General features: G+C 53.1%; 4 protein-coding genes across 4 annotated transcripts; 1 reads left to right on the top strand and 3 right to left on the bottom strand.

Moving 5' to 3' along the window:
* Nucleotides 1-690: 690 nt before the first annotated feature.
* STE20 (signal transducing kinase of the PAK) lies at nt 691-4,437 on the top strand. The gene is made up of 4 exons (XM_062890154.1): nt 691-2,303; nt 2,373-3,738; nt 3,799-4,133; nt 4,238-4,437. The coding sequence occupies exons 1-4, from the start codon at nt 1,317-1,319 to the stop codon at nt 4,337-4,339; spliced, it is 2,790 nt and encodes a 929-aa protein (XP_062743819.1). The 5' UTR covers nt 691-1,316; the 3' UTR covers nt 4,340-4,437.
* A 1,566-nt stretch (nt 4,438-6,003) lies between these two features.
* Nucleotides 6,004-7,602, bottom strand: QC762_407010 (uncharacterized protein; the record flags this gene model as incomplete). The annotated part of the gene is made up of 2 exons (XM_062890155.1): nt 6,004-7,178; nt 7,238-7,602. The coding sequence occupies 2 exons, from the start codon at nt 7,600-7,602 to the stop codon at nt 6,449-6,451; spliced, it is 1,095 nt and encodes a 364-aa protein (XP_062743818.1). The 3' UTR covers nt 6,004-6,448.
* A 425-nt stretch (nt 7,603-8,027) lies between these two features.
* On the bottom strand, nt 8,028-9,266 carry QC762_0069770 (uncharacterized protein; the record flags this gene model as incomplete). The annotated part of the gene is made up of 3 exons (XM_062883730.1): nt 9,108-9,266; nt 8,763-8,899; nt 8,028-8,117 (listed from the first exon to the last, which is right to left on the bottom strand). Exons 1-3 carry the CDS (start codon nt 9,124-9,126, stop codon nt 8,028-8,030), a joined length of 246 nt encoding a protein of 81 aa, XP_062743817.1. The 5' UTR covers nt 9,127-9,266.
* Nucleotides 9,267-12,385: 3,119 nt separating this feature from the next.
* Nucleotides 12,386-15,598, bottom strand: RSC9 (Chromatin structure-remodeling complex protein rsc9; the record flags this gene model as incomplete). Its single annotated transcript, XM_062890156.1, has 2 exons — nt 14,477-15,598; nt 12,386-14,421 (listed from the first exon to the last, which is right to left on the bottom strand). Exons 1-2 carry the CDS (start codon nt 15,366-15,368, stop codon nt 12,386-12,388), a joined length of 2,928 nt encoding a protein of 975 aa, XP_062743816.1. The 5' UTR covers nt 15,369-15,598.
* Between the last annotated feature and the right edge of the window lie 65 nt (nt 15,599-15,663).

Genomic DNA, 15,663 nt, shown 5'->3' with positions numbered 1-15,663 from the left:
GCACGGGCGAACCCTGATGGTCGGGTAGGCTGGTGTGGGGTCAAAATGGGACCCTCCTAGGCGACCCTTGTCGATCGGCGGTCATTTCCAACGGTTTCCTGCCACTTTGCTGGGCACAATTCAAGGAAACCTCGCCGGCGGTTCCAACCACCACACAAACTTGATAATCCTATCTCTACACCACTACCTTTATCTCTTTATGTATCGCCCTCCGTGAAAATCAAGCTGAACTGTGGGTGTTGAACTCAACTGGCTCGCATGCTTCTTCTCCATGCCCCCCACCTCTCCACAATCCCATCATCAGGGTTATCGATCAGTCGAATTCCCACTGTGCCCCTTCAAAGCCGATCTCCCCACTCTCGTGTCCCGCTCAGACCCAGAAGCAGGACATGTTTGCTCCAAACCCATCATCCTGCCATTTTAAACTCATGCAAGCACGGTCCGAATCGACAAGGCTTTGTCACAAGCCTTGAGAGCTTGGTGGCTGGTTACGAGGCATTAAGGCCCCCTAGGAAACAGGAGCTGTGACTGAGGGGTATCCTGACTTTGGATAAGGGTCACGCCAGACCTCACAAGTTGAGCAATGATTTGACTAGAGGAAAGCAACAACCGATAGTGCGGCAGCCTCTCGCGCCTGATTGCTGCTTGGTGGTTCATGCGCTGCTCATAGCAACCTGCCTGCCATCCCATCTTTTTCAAAAAAAAATTTAACGCGCGGGAGCTTGTGACTGCTGTCGTCCTGTCACCACCTTGTCATCCGCCTGATTTCTAGAAAACGGTGGCCCAGGAGGGTTAGTCCGGTGTCCGTTCTGACAAGGCCCCTGTTCCCTGGCTGGGTTTCGTCGTCTTGCCCGCTGCCCCTCCTCTCCGTTCGTTCCCTTTGCCGCCGACGTTGCGTCTGGCTCGCACTGTGTCCGGCAGTCTCAATCGCGCTGCGTCTCCGCCAAATGCCACCACGATGGCCCGGGGGAAGCCAAGGTCTTCTCTGTAGCAGCATGTACAAGGACTGAACTGAAGCACAGCCAAGCAGAAGGCGAGGAGGACGACAACGAAAAAACGAGAGGCCAAAACGCAATTTTGCACTCTGCTACCCTCGCTCCGTACCTCAATTACTGTGACTGCCCCCCTCCCCCTGGAGTCACCTCACATAGAATTCGTACGTTTCCATGGTTTCTTCTCTCCCTACTATTGCTAAGTATTATTATTATCTGATTGTTTAATGCTGCCACCCCATCCGCCCGTGTCCCAGTCCCAGCCCTCCTTTGTGCCGTGAGTCTGTCTTGAGACGGGAGACCGGGAGCAACTGGAAGAGAGAGATGGACAGTCCCAAGACTTCTTCTTTCAACGGCAACGGCAGTTCACACCGTCGCAGGCTCACCAAGAAGCCCCCGCCGAACCACCATCATCCCTCCAGCGTCTACAGTAGCGTCAATGTCAGTGTCGATGGTCGTGGAGTTGACGCCCAATCTTTAGGGAGCAAACGAAGCTCGACGAGCTTGAAGCGGGCCCCAAGCGCCCCCCTAGCCAGAAGTAGTCCCGCCGCCCCAAAGCACCTCCAGCATCCAAACGCGTCCGACAAGCAGAAGCAGGCCTACAACAAGACCACCTCGCCACGCATCCCCGCCGCACCACCGGCACCCTCGTCGGCCGTCTCCCCAGCAAACCGATCGCATACCGCGCCCATCCTTCCCGCCCGCGACTCTACGGCACCTGCACCAAAGCCGCCAAAGCTGTCGCTATCCAGATCATCGTCCACTGCCCCCCGCGCTCAACATCGACCCCTCAGCACCAAGACCTCGGACGAGCTAATTGGCGCTCCCTTTGACGGCACTGCCATTCTCAATCGCATTGAAGCGACGAAGTCACCCACGCACCACACCACACCCGTCGCAACAAGCACAACCACCTCGCACCACCAACACTTCCACAATAACACCGCCAAGCGTAACACATCCCCGCCGCGATCAACTCCTCACGCCTTGTCGCAAGCCAATTCGGACGCCCGAGTCATGGGCAACTCACCTCCGCCCCTCCGCCAATCGGCGAGCTTCTCCGCCACAGAGGCATCGTCTCTAAATGAGAAGGCCAGCGGCTCGTCAAAGACGGAGAGCTCGACCGGGCCGAAGAGGTATTCAGACGAGACGAAGGAGACCAAGATGCCCAGTGTCTTGAGGAAAAAGTCGGGCTTCTCAGGCTTCATGAACAGTCTGGTCGGCTCGCCAAAGAAGCCATTGATCTCGGCGCCAGAAAACCCAGTGCATGTCACCCATGTTGGTTATGACAGCACGACGGGCCAGTTTACTGTTCGTAGCCTCCTTTTTAGCTTTCTCGGTAGCTTTCAAACGGCTGGGCTAACCCTTATTTACTGACAGGGCTTGCCAAAAGAGTGGCAGCGATTAATCAACGAGAGCGGCATCACGGAGAAGGACACACGAGAACACCCCCAGATACTTGTCGATGTTTTGACATTTTACAAGGAGACTACAGAAAAGCCCCAGGAAGACGTACAACTAGAGAAGTTTCACGATGCGCGAGCAAACGATTACCGAGGACTATCTGGGAGCACACCTTCTTCGGCGGCCTCGACCCTTCCCTCCCCAAGTGTGCTCACTTCTGGGTACACAACGATGTCGCCTTTGATAAGCCCTCCTGCAAGTCCGAGATTCCCAACTGTCACCCACGAAGGCAGTTTCGAGAACCCTCGCGCACCCCCTCCGGTCCCCAAGGGGCCTGCTCCTCCAGTCAAAGATGCCAACCTTATGCCTAGCCGGCCGGCGCCAAAACCACCAACCAGTCTCCCCTCGAGGACGCAGCAGCAGCCTGGATATCCAGCAAAGGACTCCGGAATTGGCATGCCACATTCAGGAGAAGATGGTGCCACACCATATCTCCCACCAAAGGACAACATCCCAATGTTGCCGGAGGAGCTCCGGTCCAGATCAAACTCGCGAGCGAACGGCACCTCCCCTTACCTGCCGTCGTCATCACAAGCTACAACGGCTGTCACCACCCCCAGCCAAGCAGCCATCTACCAGCAGCAGCTGATGCAGCAACAACAAGAGCAAGCCATGGCACAAGCCCAAGCGGCCATGACGGGCCAGCTGGGTCGGGCGACCAGCAAGCGACAACAACACCAACAGCCCACCCCGCCATCCTCCCAACACCCCCATCTCCGACAAGCCGAGCAAGCGGGTCGGGTACCACAATCCCAACAGCAAGTCGCACAAGCCAACTCAACCCGCCCACGACACCGACCACGACAGTCTAACGGAGTTGACGTGGTCGCCGCCCTCAAGAGGATATGCTCCGAGGGCGACCCGCGGGAAGTCTACCGCGGGTTTACCAAGATCGGCCAGGGTGCCTCCGGCGGAGTGTTTACTGGACATGAGCGAGGGTCTAACAGGCTGGTGGCGATCAAGCAGATGAACCTGGAGCAACAACCCAAGAAGGACTTGATCATCAACGAAATCCTGGTCATGAAGGAATCCTCGCACCCAAATATCGTTAACTTTATCGACAGTTATCTCTGTGCGGGCGAGTTGTGGGTGGTGATGGAGTTTATGGAAGGCGGCAGCTTGACGGACGTGGTGACGTTCAACATTATGACCGAGGGGCAGATTGCGAGCGTGTGCAGGGAGACGCTCAGGGGATTGCAGCATTTGCATTCCAAGGGTGTGATTCATCGGGACATCAAGAGCGACAACATTTTGTTGAGCATGGAGGGTAATATCAAACTCAGTATGTAACCTCACAATTACCTGGGTACTCTTGGGTTCTTGGGCTAACCAAAATCAACAGCCGACTTTGGCTTCTGCGCCACCATCAACGAGGCGCAAAACAAGCGTACGACCATGGTGGGAACCCCCTATTGGATGGCGCCAGAGGTGGTTACGCGAAAGGAGTACGGGCGCAAAGTTGACATTTGGAGCTTGGGCATCATGGCCATCGAGATGATTGAGGGGGAGCCGCCGTACCTGACCGAGTCGCCGCTAAGGGCGCTGTGGCTGATCGCTACCAACGGGACGCCCACCATCAAGAACGAGCAGGATCTGTCGCCCGTGTTTAGGGATTTCTTGTACTTTGCGCTCAAGGTGGATCCGGAGAAGAGGGCGAGCGCGCATGATTTGTTGAGGGTGAGTCTTTTATTTCTTCCCCGCTTGTTTCTTTTGTATTTTTGATGGGGGTGGTTGTTTTCCGACTGTTTTGGGAGACTGACGCTGACACTTTGTGATGATAGCACGACTTCATGAAGACATGCGTTGAGCTATCTTCCCTGGCGCCGTTGGTGAGGGCGGCGAGGGAAGCGAGGGCTCAGGAGAAGGCCCGGAAGGGGCAATGAATGATTTATCTCTGATGTGGGATTTTCTTTTCACCGGATCACACAGACATCATCACATGGCTAAGCGGAGCCAGACAGACACTTTTTTTCACCGAGCGAGTTGTTTGTTTGTTTTTCTCTTACTATTACTTACTACTATGTTGTACTGAAATGTACTTGTGATGTTTTGGTTGGATCTAAACAGGGTGGATGGGGGGTTGGGGGTTGGGGCGTGGGGGAAGCGGTGGGATTTATTTACTTACTATGATCTTTTGTGTCTTGAGGAAAAAGACATATCATACTATTCAAATTTAGCGGTTTTTTTTTTTTTGGTTTTTTTTTTGCTTTCTACTTGGGCTGTTGTTTAGTGGGGTTTTTGCAAGGGAGTTTGGTTGGTAGTTTTGGTTGGGGGAGATAGTGCTATAGCTGGTTTATGGACGAAGGATGAAAGGCAAAGCAGAGGGATATGTTTTGCTTAAATTTTACAAAAGGCCAGTTTTATCAGATGCTTCTTTCTACTTTTTGACTTTGATCATGAGGGGTTTTGGTGAGAGGTTAAGGGGAGTTGGCGAGGTCTTTTCGATGGTGTTTTGTAAGAAGGGAATGGGGGCCCATGCTTGGGGTTTGGGCGGGGGAAGGACGGTGTTACACCAATCGCAAAATTATGATCATGCTTGAGGCACCTACAGTGCTTGCGTTTCTTATGTCGGTGGGCGTTTTTGTGTATATATATCTATGGCATGGAATGGATGGTTGGGGCTTGCTGAAGCAAGAGCTGATTGAGCTGTATGAAATGCACGTTAGGGCTTCCTCTCCTGTTTGGCATGAAAATGAGTAGGGGAGAGAGCTGAATCTCTTTCTAACTTTTAACTATAAGATTTTTTCTATCCCTGCGGTTGTAAAAGGTATTAGTTGATGAAACTAAATACAGTGGTAGGTAGCGAAATGGTATAACTACCTAGTGATGAGGCGGTGATGCCCAACAGCAACAACGAGTGAAGAGCGGACGTGGGGGGCTCGAAGCCACCCTGTGAATCGGCCTACCAACCAACGATCATTCACATAAAAGGCGCGAACAGCAACAAACGGAGTTTTGTACTACCTGACTTTGGCATGAGCATGTGATTTGCTTGTGGTGGGTGGGTGGGTAGTTTGGATGAGATGGAGATATATGCCTATATGCCTTGGCTATGGAGTCTATTCAGGGGGTGGAATACTGATAAAGAAGAAGCAAAGTCAAGCCATCAATTCGACAAGACCAAACAATCGTTTGTTCCAGTCGTCACAAAGGGCTAACTGTGAATAATCAGATCAAGTCTAACAAATCTCTCATATTTGTGAAATGTTGTTACACACACACAATACATTTTAAACACTCCACCACCCTTCCTCCACGGTCTGTCTCCCAGACTAGAACCTCTTGCTAAATCGACTGAGAAGCATATATCATTGATAATGAAAAAGAACCTCGGCAACTCCCGAATCTAGCTCCCATTCTTTGTCAAGCTTTTCAGAGATCTTCTAGACCCATACACGCGTGCATCCCTCCCTCCCATCAGTCTCGAAGCTCGCTAGAACAAAGCAAGACAAAGACCTACCACACCAACCACCACGTGGGAAATAAAAGCCAGCACATTGGCCAGAACAAAAACCTCGACACCACATCACGAGCAAACCCCCAAAAATTCAGGAAATAAATCCATATTCATATTAATTAGTCTTTTGTTTGCGATATCCGATTTTGCTAGGTAACGAGCCTAAAACCTTAAGCCGTTATTGAGGATTCCCCATACCCCGGAACCTAAAAAAAACAAAGAGAGACGAATCCAGTGAAAAATGAGCCCCCGATTCTTTTTAATGTTTGCACCCATATCGTGAGAAAGAGAAAAAAAGATCCCCATGAAAAAAATCAAAAATATCATCGCTGTACGCCCCCAAAGTAAACAAAATCCCATCGCTCATGAAGATAAAAACCCCATAATCACCATCCATCCGTCCACCCATGCCATTGTCAGAATCCACTAATTTTTGCTGCTGCTGCCCATGAGGAACATAAAAAAAGCCAAAACCGTCTATAGGGTATCCCGAAGCCGATAAAAGCAGCAAATTACTTCTTGTCGTATCAACAACTTAGTAGAGACTGTAGCCACCGTCAATGATGACGTTGGACCCGGTCATGAAACCGGAGGCGTCAGATGCGAGGAACACGCAGAGACCGTTGAGGTCATCCACGTTTCCGAGGCGGTCCTGGGGAGTCAACGACTTCCAGATCTTCTTTTGGGCGTCGAGAGCGGGAACCTTGTTGAGGGCCGTGTCCATGTAGCCGGGGGAGATGCAGTTGACGCGGATCTGGTACTTGGCCCACTCAGCAGCGAGGGACTTGCCGAGCTGGATGACACCAGCCTTGGAGGCGTTGTAGCAGGACTGCTCCTGTGGGTAGTTGACGATGGAGCCGGACATAGAGGCGACGAGGATGATGGAACCGGGCTTGCCAGCGGCCATCATGGCACGGCCGACCGACTGGGACATGAGGAAGGAACCAGTCAGGTTGATGTCGATAAGACGGCGGAACATGGCTGGGTCGTAGGTCTCGGCGGGAATGTTGGAATCGGCGATACCAGCAGAGTTGACCAAGACGTCAGGGGTTCCGTAGAGATCGACGACGTTCTTGACGGCGGCATCAATGGCATGTCCGTCACGGACATCAACCTTGAAGAAGGAGACGGGCAGGCCGGTCTTCTGGTGAAGCTCGGCAGCAGACTCGTCACCGAGCTCTTGGTTGGCATCGAAGATGGCAATGGCCTTGGCACCAGCTTCAGCGCAGGCACGGGCCATATAGTTTCCAAGACCACGAGCACCACTAATTTCTTGTTAGTAATTTATGACTTCATCGTTCGAAGTTGTGCAAGTTGAACATACCCAGTGATGATGATGACCTTGCCGTGGACGCTCATCTTCTGCAGCGTCTTTGGGAGCTGAGAGTAGACCTTCTCCTCAAGGGGAACAACCTCCTCATCCTCCTCGACGACGGGCTCAGGAGCACGCTGACGAGGCTTGACGGGGATGCTGAAATGGTCGGCATTGCCAGAAGCGACGCCCTTAGCGTCGGGGTTGTAGACAGAAACGGGAACCTCAGTCTCCTTGATCACCTCAGACTTGAAGCGCCCGGCCGAGATGGAGAAGGCGGCGCGCTGGCAGACCGAAGGGGTTGTGCGAGCAACAGCGGGCCGAACGAGGACCGAAAGGCGCGGAGCCATGCGGGCGGCACGAACAGCAGAAGCCATTTTTGCTGATTTGTGGTGTTGTTGCTGATTTTGGTGGGTGTATGGTAGACTTTGTGAACAAGTCAAAAAATGCTCAAAAGCAATAAGTGGCTTGAGCGAACGTGGGTAGCGAAGGTTCAGTGAAATAAACGAAGGTACGAACGAGTGTTCGGCCAGAAGCACTTGACACGAAGACAAAGGGGTCGTTGGGTGTAAGTGAATGAAGAGGCTGGGGGGGGGGGAAGGAGATTCGGCTGATGGGTTCAAGGTACGTTAAATGTACCTGGGCTCCTCAATAGCGACCACAAAACTGCTCGTTGGTGAATCAAAGACCTGACAGCGTGAACGGGGCCGCCAGGCTCTTGTTATTTATAGGATGAATGGGATGGGACAAGATGGAGCAGGGGAAAAGTCTTTCTGCTAGGAGCGTGACGTGCTGGCTGAAGCTAGGGAAGGCCGGAGGGCGGATGAGGCAAAGGACCAGTCAGGGGAGCGGGGCCAAGAGGGTGGCGGAGGGGCGAGTCGAGATCGTTCTTCTGAGAGGGTTGTTTGCGGATCAGCAACAAATTCTCCACGCAAAGTCGCAACCGCGAGTGCCGATTATGCGCCTGTTCCAAGTATATGCTGCAACGCTGCAAAATAAGCTTCCGGTCTCGACGTTTCCGTGCGTCTTTCCGCAGCGAAACGACCGGCCAGTAGCCCTCTCCCAGGATTCAGAGATGGATGGTTGATATCGACATGCCACCACACCACCACTCCCACCTCCCACAGACAGGGACAAGCGGCACAGCATTGTCTTTTTGCGGGGAGCGGCACAGAGCGGCATGCTGCGGACGTTCGTCTAGACCCTCTAGACCAGCAACCATCTCATCTATTGTTCCCAGGAGAAGCGTGATGCCAGGTTATTGTTGATGAGGCCTTAGCCTGACGTGGTGGGTCTCCACTTGGAAGCCCCGCCAGTGCACCGGTTGGTTGGACGAAGGCTTCAACAACGGCAAAACTTATAGTAGCAGATCCACTGGACGTACCTGGGTTGGAGACGTTCACCGGTTGAGGCTGATGATTTGGTGGACAATGGACGAAAGCTAGAGATTGGCGTCTGTGTCCCCCTCCAACTCCGGTGGTTCAGTGCTCTGGTATTTATCTGCCCACCATCTAACTGATAATCAGCAACCACCCACCCCCTCGAGGCCGAGCATTTGCTGAGCGGGATCCTCGAGCGGTGAGAGCACATTTGGTGGGCCCAAAGATTGGGATTCAGTCACAAGACCAGCAGTAATTTCTCGGGAAACATGCAGTGCTCCAGAGTGCGGAATCGCTGGTGTCAGGGTCGCGGATGACGGTCACAGGTCGCCTGTCCTGACACTTTTCCAAAAGGGCAAGTGATTGCGACAGCATCTGTTGTTTCAACCACGCTTGCTGCGACCGCTAACTAGAATAGGTAAGTGGAGGTTAAATGGACGACAGGGCTGGCAAGGGCTGCGTGCCAGGGCCAGCCTGGGAGCTCTTGGACGATCAAAACCCACCCTCAACAGCATCAAACATCCGGCACTCTCCAAACGCACCTCGTCGTGCTCGTCCAGACGTGTCACACACCCAGCAGGGATTTTACACCCGCCTTGGCTTTGAACTGATCAGCAACACGTTATCTTGAGATACGAGACATGCGGCCCACGCCGGACCTCTGGTACGGCTTCATCTTCTTCTCTCCATTCTCTCGGTGGCCGTCGTTGCCGGAGATGGAGCTGCAGCACCCATCGTGTGGGGTTACATGCAGAAAAAAAGTGCGGTCGGAAACCCCGGTCAATTGGCGTCGTGGCAAACCACACCATCAACTTTCTGGTGGTGCGTGGGGGCCCAATTTCTGAAAACCCATCCTCTAGTCCAGGGGCTTCCTACACCGAGATATCACCAACTAAAACATTCACAAAAGATAATTGACCCCCGAAACACTTCACACCACTCAAAATTCCGCAGAGCGGTGACCTACCCCTCAGAAGCCCCGCAGACCCCACACTCAACAGAGACACAATCGGAGCTTGGGCTTGGACCTGCATGGGACTGAACCGGTGGTTGGGCTTTTCAGGATGAGTTGGACATGACAGTCGATACCTCGACATCTACCAGTAGGAGATGCAGCCTCTCTAGAGCAGTAGCACATACCGCTTACCTTGCATCAAGAACCGTCTCACCGAACTTTGGAGCTCGAGCTTTTTGTTGGTGGTAAGGTCCATGTTGCTCGATCGATTTGAGGAACACAACACCATCGCCGATGATGAACTCATGCCGCACACGCCATTGGCAAAAAGAAACCAAAGGTGCGGGATGCATCAGCAAAATATCTCGACATTAGGTCATGTGGTTGCCTATGAAACTCGACTTGCCGGCTCAATCGGCAAGGATAGTAGTGTTGATGAAAAGACATCTACACCATCAACTACCTGATTCATATGGCCAAGACACCGAACGGGGAGGACCGTTGGGTTATCACTTCGGGAGGACCTGCAACGTAACCTGCGGTGCACAGCCTTTCGGATTTAGGAGGCAGCATCCACGAATTGAGGCTGTCTAGGGGAGCACCCTTGCCACAAAATAATTGAAACACCAAAGTAGGTTAACACGCTTTAAAGATAGTTTATAGGCCTATAAACTATCTTAAAGGCGTGTTAACCTACTTTAGTGTGTCAGCTATTTCGTGGTGAGGGAGGGGAGCTCCAGCTCCTATCTCAACCGGTACATTGTTGATCTTCTGCCTTTATGATGGTCCGCTATTCGGAGCAGTATCTCAAGAAACAAATGAAGCCTACCCTCCATCAGGTACCGTCGACCCAACCGCAGGCAAGAATCAACCAAGCAGCACAGTCGTTGCATGAGCGTCTGCATGCCCCGCCCAGCCGCCATGCAGCACGGCTGTACGAAGCCCCCTCAAGCAACACAACCCAACCCATACCTCTGCATATATTTTCGCAGCTTCCGAGTGACGCGTCAAAAATGGTTATCAACGCCTGCACCACGCAAAGGCACGCTAGGTAAGGGAGGGGGGAACGGTAATGCACAGTCAAATCCTTCGGTCGAGACTACTGAAGTCGAGAACGTCAACGACCTGGTGTCCCTTGTTTGCTGTGGCCTATCGGAGTTGCTGAATGCATCATCTTGATAGGGACTTTTTTTCCTGCTCTGTTGGCCTGAGACGAACTCCATCAAGAAGCCCTTCCAGAACCTTTCGGATACCCCACCTGAGTCGGGACTCATCCGCGGGTGCGGGGATTTGGCTTGTTGGCCATCCCGCGACCGTCTGCCCATCGGTCGTTTGGGTTCATCAATCACCTCATCACTAGCAACGACAAGAACGCCCACCTGTCAGACAGGGTAAATCAAGGCCCCCCATAGTTTGGCAACATGTTCTCCCCCTCTCCCCCTTCATCTCATCCCCTCACCGTCTTTTTCTCCGTAGTCGGTGGTGTTAACACCAACCGCCAACAAAAATCCACCACCCAAAAACTCACGATCCAAGGCATGTCGTTCAAAAAAAGGTACGGGGTAACCTCCGCCAGCTTGAGCCAGCTCCGTAGGACACGCCAACGCCAAGCGAGCCCCATCCAACGGCTCACGATAATCTTCCCGCAGGGTCGAAGCGAGCCGCCGCCAGTCAGCCACAGCATCGCATTTTTATTTCCCGGCCATTTGGGTCGGCAAGGGCCTAGCCCGCCGCCTTTTTACCCCAGATCAGATCTCACGATGGCCTCAAACTCGCCACCATTGGACCCCTGAATCCGGGGCGCCTTGTGACCCCAGAACGCTTGGACCACACAGTCTCGGTCGCAGCAACCCTTACCCTCACGATCGATCACGCAGGTCACAGCAGCAGGCATGACATTGACGTTCACGATGTTCCCGCTTTCCCGGTTTTCTCTTCGTCGCCACTGCACAGATTGCATAAAATTGCTGTCGCAGCGGGAGAGCCCGTTGACAGCGGGTCGTGGCCGCATGACACACAGAAAATCCGACAATCTAACGTTCCTCTCTTGGCCCAAGGAGTCGAGGCCGCTGTCGCCCGGAGCCAAGCGGACCATTTTAACTGCTCTTCAGCGTAAGTTACATTTGGTGTGCGTCTGATGTACAATATCGAGTTCTCCAACCTCTGGAGTCGTTGCTTTATGAATATCACATCTGGCAGCCAAATGGTCCTCATCCACATTAACCTCGAGAAACACATCGACCTCCCCCTTTTTCGATTTCCCCTTCCAGCTTGCTTGCTCATGGAAGATCGCATACATATCTGGCCTTCAGGGCTTTCTCATTCACATAAAATACAGCAATTCACTTTCTTCAGCGACTGCTCTCAATTTTACATGACTGATATCACTCAATCCGAATCTACATCATTCCCCAGTTGCTCCTGTTTGACCATCACAAGGTATATAGCAATTCATCTTTCAGGAGATCACTCCGCATCTTTTAGACTGATTTTATTCGCATTCCATACTATGAAAAACGCTAGTACACACTCTCACATGAAGCTTGGATGAGAAATAAAGGGTATTATCGTACAGTATTCAGCCACAAGCGATACATCCTAAATTTAGGACAAGAAAGAAAGAACAATCACCACCCTGAAGAAGCCCTTCCAGTGATCCATCCATCCACCATTTCCTTCCCATCCTCGCCTCAAGAGGAAGAAATGTCTCCGTCGAACAACCCAAACCATTGTTTCTCCCAAATTCATCTTTTTTTCCCATGAAGAAACGCCCAAACACAGACACACACACACACACACACACACAAAAAAAAAATCATCTCCATCTTACTCCTCCACCACAAACCTCCTAACCTGCTGCCTTTCCTCCAAAAGCCCAAACAACCCCGCCAAATGCGGCGTCAGCAGCCTATTCTCGGTAAAAACCTCCCACAACCTCCCCATCACAGGCCTAAACAAAATCTCGTTCCAACCTTCACCCTCCTCCCCCTCATTCTTCCTCCTCCTCAACTCCGCCTCCCCCTCCGTCCTCGGGACATACTGCGCAATATTCCTCAGAATCAAAACCGCGCTAAGCGGCACCCCCGCCGCCTGCGCCGGCGCGTTCGGGTTCCGTTCATCCCTCGCGCTTGCCGTCTCCTCAATCGTAATCGTTACTGTCTTCGCCGGCCTGACAACCCTCGACTTTGAAGAAGACGAAGAGAAACTCCCACTCCTGGATCTGTTAGTGGTCGAGGTCGGGGACGGAGGGGGGGGCGGTAGTGGGGCCAAAGGAGAAATCTCCGATGGCTTGGCCGCGTGTCGGATCTCCTCGCTGCGGAGGTGGGTTTTGAGGTGAGCCATGTACTGAACGAGGAACATCTCTGTGGGGCGGGGGAATTTCTGGCAGTTGTTCCAAGCGCAGGAAAACATCCCTTCCTTGTTGACCAACTTCCCATCTTCAGTGCGGGAGACGCTATCACCTAAATGTTCGGCAACAATGTGATCCCACATCTTCTCTGCTGTGAGATTCCACGCGCCGCATTTGGCTCCCCCGGGGGGTTTGCCATGAGGAGCAGGAAGTTGACACTGGAAATACCCCCTCCCGTCTGGGCTGATGGGGTACCGTCTTGGCCTGATGCCCCTAATCAGGTACTTCTGCTGAGACTGCCCTCCCGGCCCCTGCTCGTGCACAATCTGGGCCCCGGCCGATTCATAAACGCTCGTGATGCTCTTGATAAACTCTGGCGCGCTGATCATGCTACGGCCCTTCCGCTTGAGGGGTTCGAGGAATTCCGTGTTGTACGCCTGCCAGATCGCAAGCTGGGTGATGTTGGAGTCGGGGTCTTCCTCAAAGAAACACCGGATCCAGGCGTAGCAACGCTCCGGTTCTTCAATGGCAAGAAGCTTCTCCAACAGGTCCTTCGGTGTAGGAACGACCGTCTCGTTGGGGGGGTCGTAGGCAAGACGCGCCTCGCTGACAATCAGCTCCCGCGTTGATCGCTTGGCGCCGTGGGAGAGCAGTCGGACGAGGTGCGTGACGAGATGCTCTATCTTGATGTGCTTGAGCATTGTGTCAAGGTTCTCGACTACGGCTGTGTACTGGTAGAGGAAATCGGTGGTAATGTCCAGCAGGTCCTCGTCGTTGAGGAGAAGCCAGTCCATGATACGCTGGAGGACCGAAGGAGGGACATTGCCGAGTCTGTTCGTCTCGATTGGGTGGTTTAGTGCGATTTTGTTGAGCGCCTTCAGGGCAGTCAATATCACACCCCGATCGTCCGACTCGAGTTTCGCAAGTAGTGACTGATACAGAGGGTCGTCTGATCTGAGGACAAGGTAAGGGAGAATCGATTCGGCGATTTCGAGAGCGAGATGCTTCAACTCCACGACGCACTCCAGTTCTGGCAAATTGAGAATCACGCAGAGGAGGTCCTTGACTGGAGGGTACTCGGACATAAAGTAGGCATTGTCCGGCATGTTGACCATGTTGCGGATGGTCTGTGTCGCCTCCAAAACCAGCGTGAGCTGGTCGCGGAATTCGGCGGGAAGAATGTTGTCGTCGACATCCTTCCGACGCTTGAGCTGGGCAATTCGTTCCAGGATATCTGGGGTGCCCTCGAGACCATCCAGCTCACCAATGTCGGTATTGTCGGAATCGGGGTCGTAGGAAACTGTCCAGTTGACATGGTAAATCATGCCACCAATACTAAGAGCAAGCTCCGTCAAGCCCTCAGCGAGGCCAGAGAACTGAGAGAACTTGTATTTATCACCACGCTCGTGTGAGATTTTGAGGAGATGATGACAGCCAAACGCCTGTTCTGACCGGATGCCTGACCGAAGCGACAAGAGACAACGCTCGTAGATGTTGGGCCCATCCAAAGCTCCTGGAAACCAATGTTAGAGTCGAAAATACCATAAACAATCCTAACAAGTGCTTACCAGGTGGTAGACAAGCTCTTACAAGCATCCCCGGATTAGGGGCAGCGACTGGCGGCTGCTTCAGGAGTCGTTGCTTCCTGGCAAACAGCTCCGGGTTGCTGGAGGGGGTGTCGACGATACGCAACGGCATCTGCTGGACAGGCTGGGGCACAAAGCCCTGAACGATGGGATTGTTCATGTCGGGCCCTGGAGGGTTGAAAACATATGCGCCACGGTGGGAGTTTCCAGGATTTTGAGCAATCGCAGAGTTGTTGTGAGAGTGGGAGTTGGACGATGGGGTACCTATTTGCTGCGCTCCAGATGCGTGACGGGTCTGGCGTGAGGAATTGGTGTCGGGATGGAAAATAACCCTCGGTGCAGGAGCTTCCCTGAGGCCCCGGGAGGCGCGGCCCGATGCGGGAGTCTCGGCGACAGGACGCTCTCTGCCCGGCGTACTTCCATCCTCAGAATCCTCCCTATCGTTTCTCCCCTTTGCGACAAAGTTCTCCAATGTGCGTGTCAGTAGCGATCCTCCCTTGGCAGTCGTGAATTCGAGGATCTCTGGCGGAGGAGGCTCCTTGTTGTGGATTTTCTTGATCTCGAAGGCGGCAAGGTTCTTGTAGAATATTTGTTTCAACGTATACGCGTCGGCCGGGGCGTTGTGTCGCATGAGTCCCAACCCTTCGCACATCTTCCGCCACATCAGCTTCTCATCCGAGACCTTGTCATAGCCACCATTTTGCACGATGTAGTTGAACAGCTTGTACAGGTCGACACTCAGGTTTCCCATCTTGGGCTCGGGGTCAAGATGGGTCCCGCGCTTCTCATGGAAGTCGCGAAGCTCCTCGAGGAACTTTTCATATTCGGGGGTTCGGTCGACGGTATGCTCAACGATGGGTTTGGTCGGGGCCATCTTGGCGCATCGAGACGCAGCTCAGCGTCCAGATGCTGCCGAGTGTGCTGGGGAATTGACAGTGATCGGGTTCTAGTGTTATAAGTCGCTATACCATGCGGTAATCAGTTCCGCTACCTGGGATCGGAAACGTGACTGCTGTGAAGAATGTGGAAATGTTGGTCGAGACAACAGGTGGTGTTTTGTCTCCAGCCAGCTGCCGTGATGCGACGCGGGTTGCTGACTTCAATTGACGTGCACTGGGATTTTTTGACGAGCAACGAAGGCTGGAGATATACGCCAAGAGACGCACGGA

The sequence above is a fragment of the Podospora pseudocomata genome, chromosome 4 (assembly GCF_035222375.1).
Source record: "Podospora pseudocomata strain CBS 415.72m chromosome 4, whole genome shotgun sequence".
NCBI lineage: Eukaryota > Fungi > Ascomycota > Sordariomycetes > Sordariales > Podosporaceae > Podospora > Podospora pseudocomata.
Note: the sequence above shows the minus strand (reverse complement) of the source record. Positions and strands in the feature narration are given on the sequence as shown.

Bases quoted from the DNA above. Each gene is read 5' to 3' on its own strand.
- STE20 (XM_062890154.1), top strand. From the start codon at position 1,317: ATGGACAGTCCCAAGACTTCTTCTTTCAACGGCAACGGCAGTTCACAC. The intron at 3,739-3,798 runs GTATGTAACCTC...CAAAATCAACAG, and splicing joins GGAGGGTAATATCAAACTCA to CCGACTTTGGCTTCTGCGCC. The intron at 4,134-4,237 runs GTGAGTCTTTTA...TTGTGATGATAG, and splicing joins GCGCGCATGATTTGTTGAGG to CACGACTTCATGAAGACATG.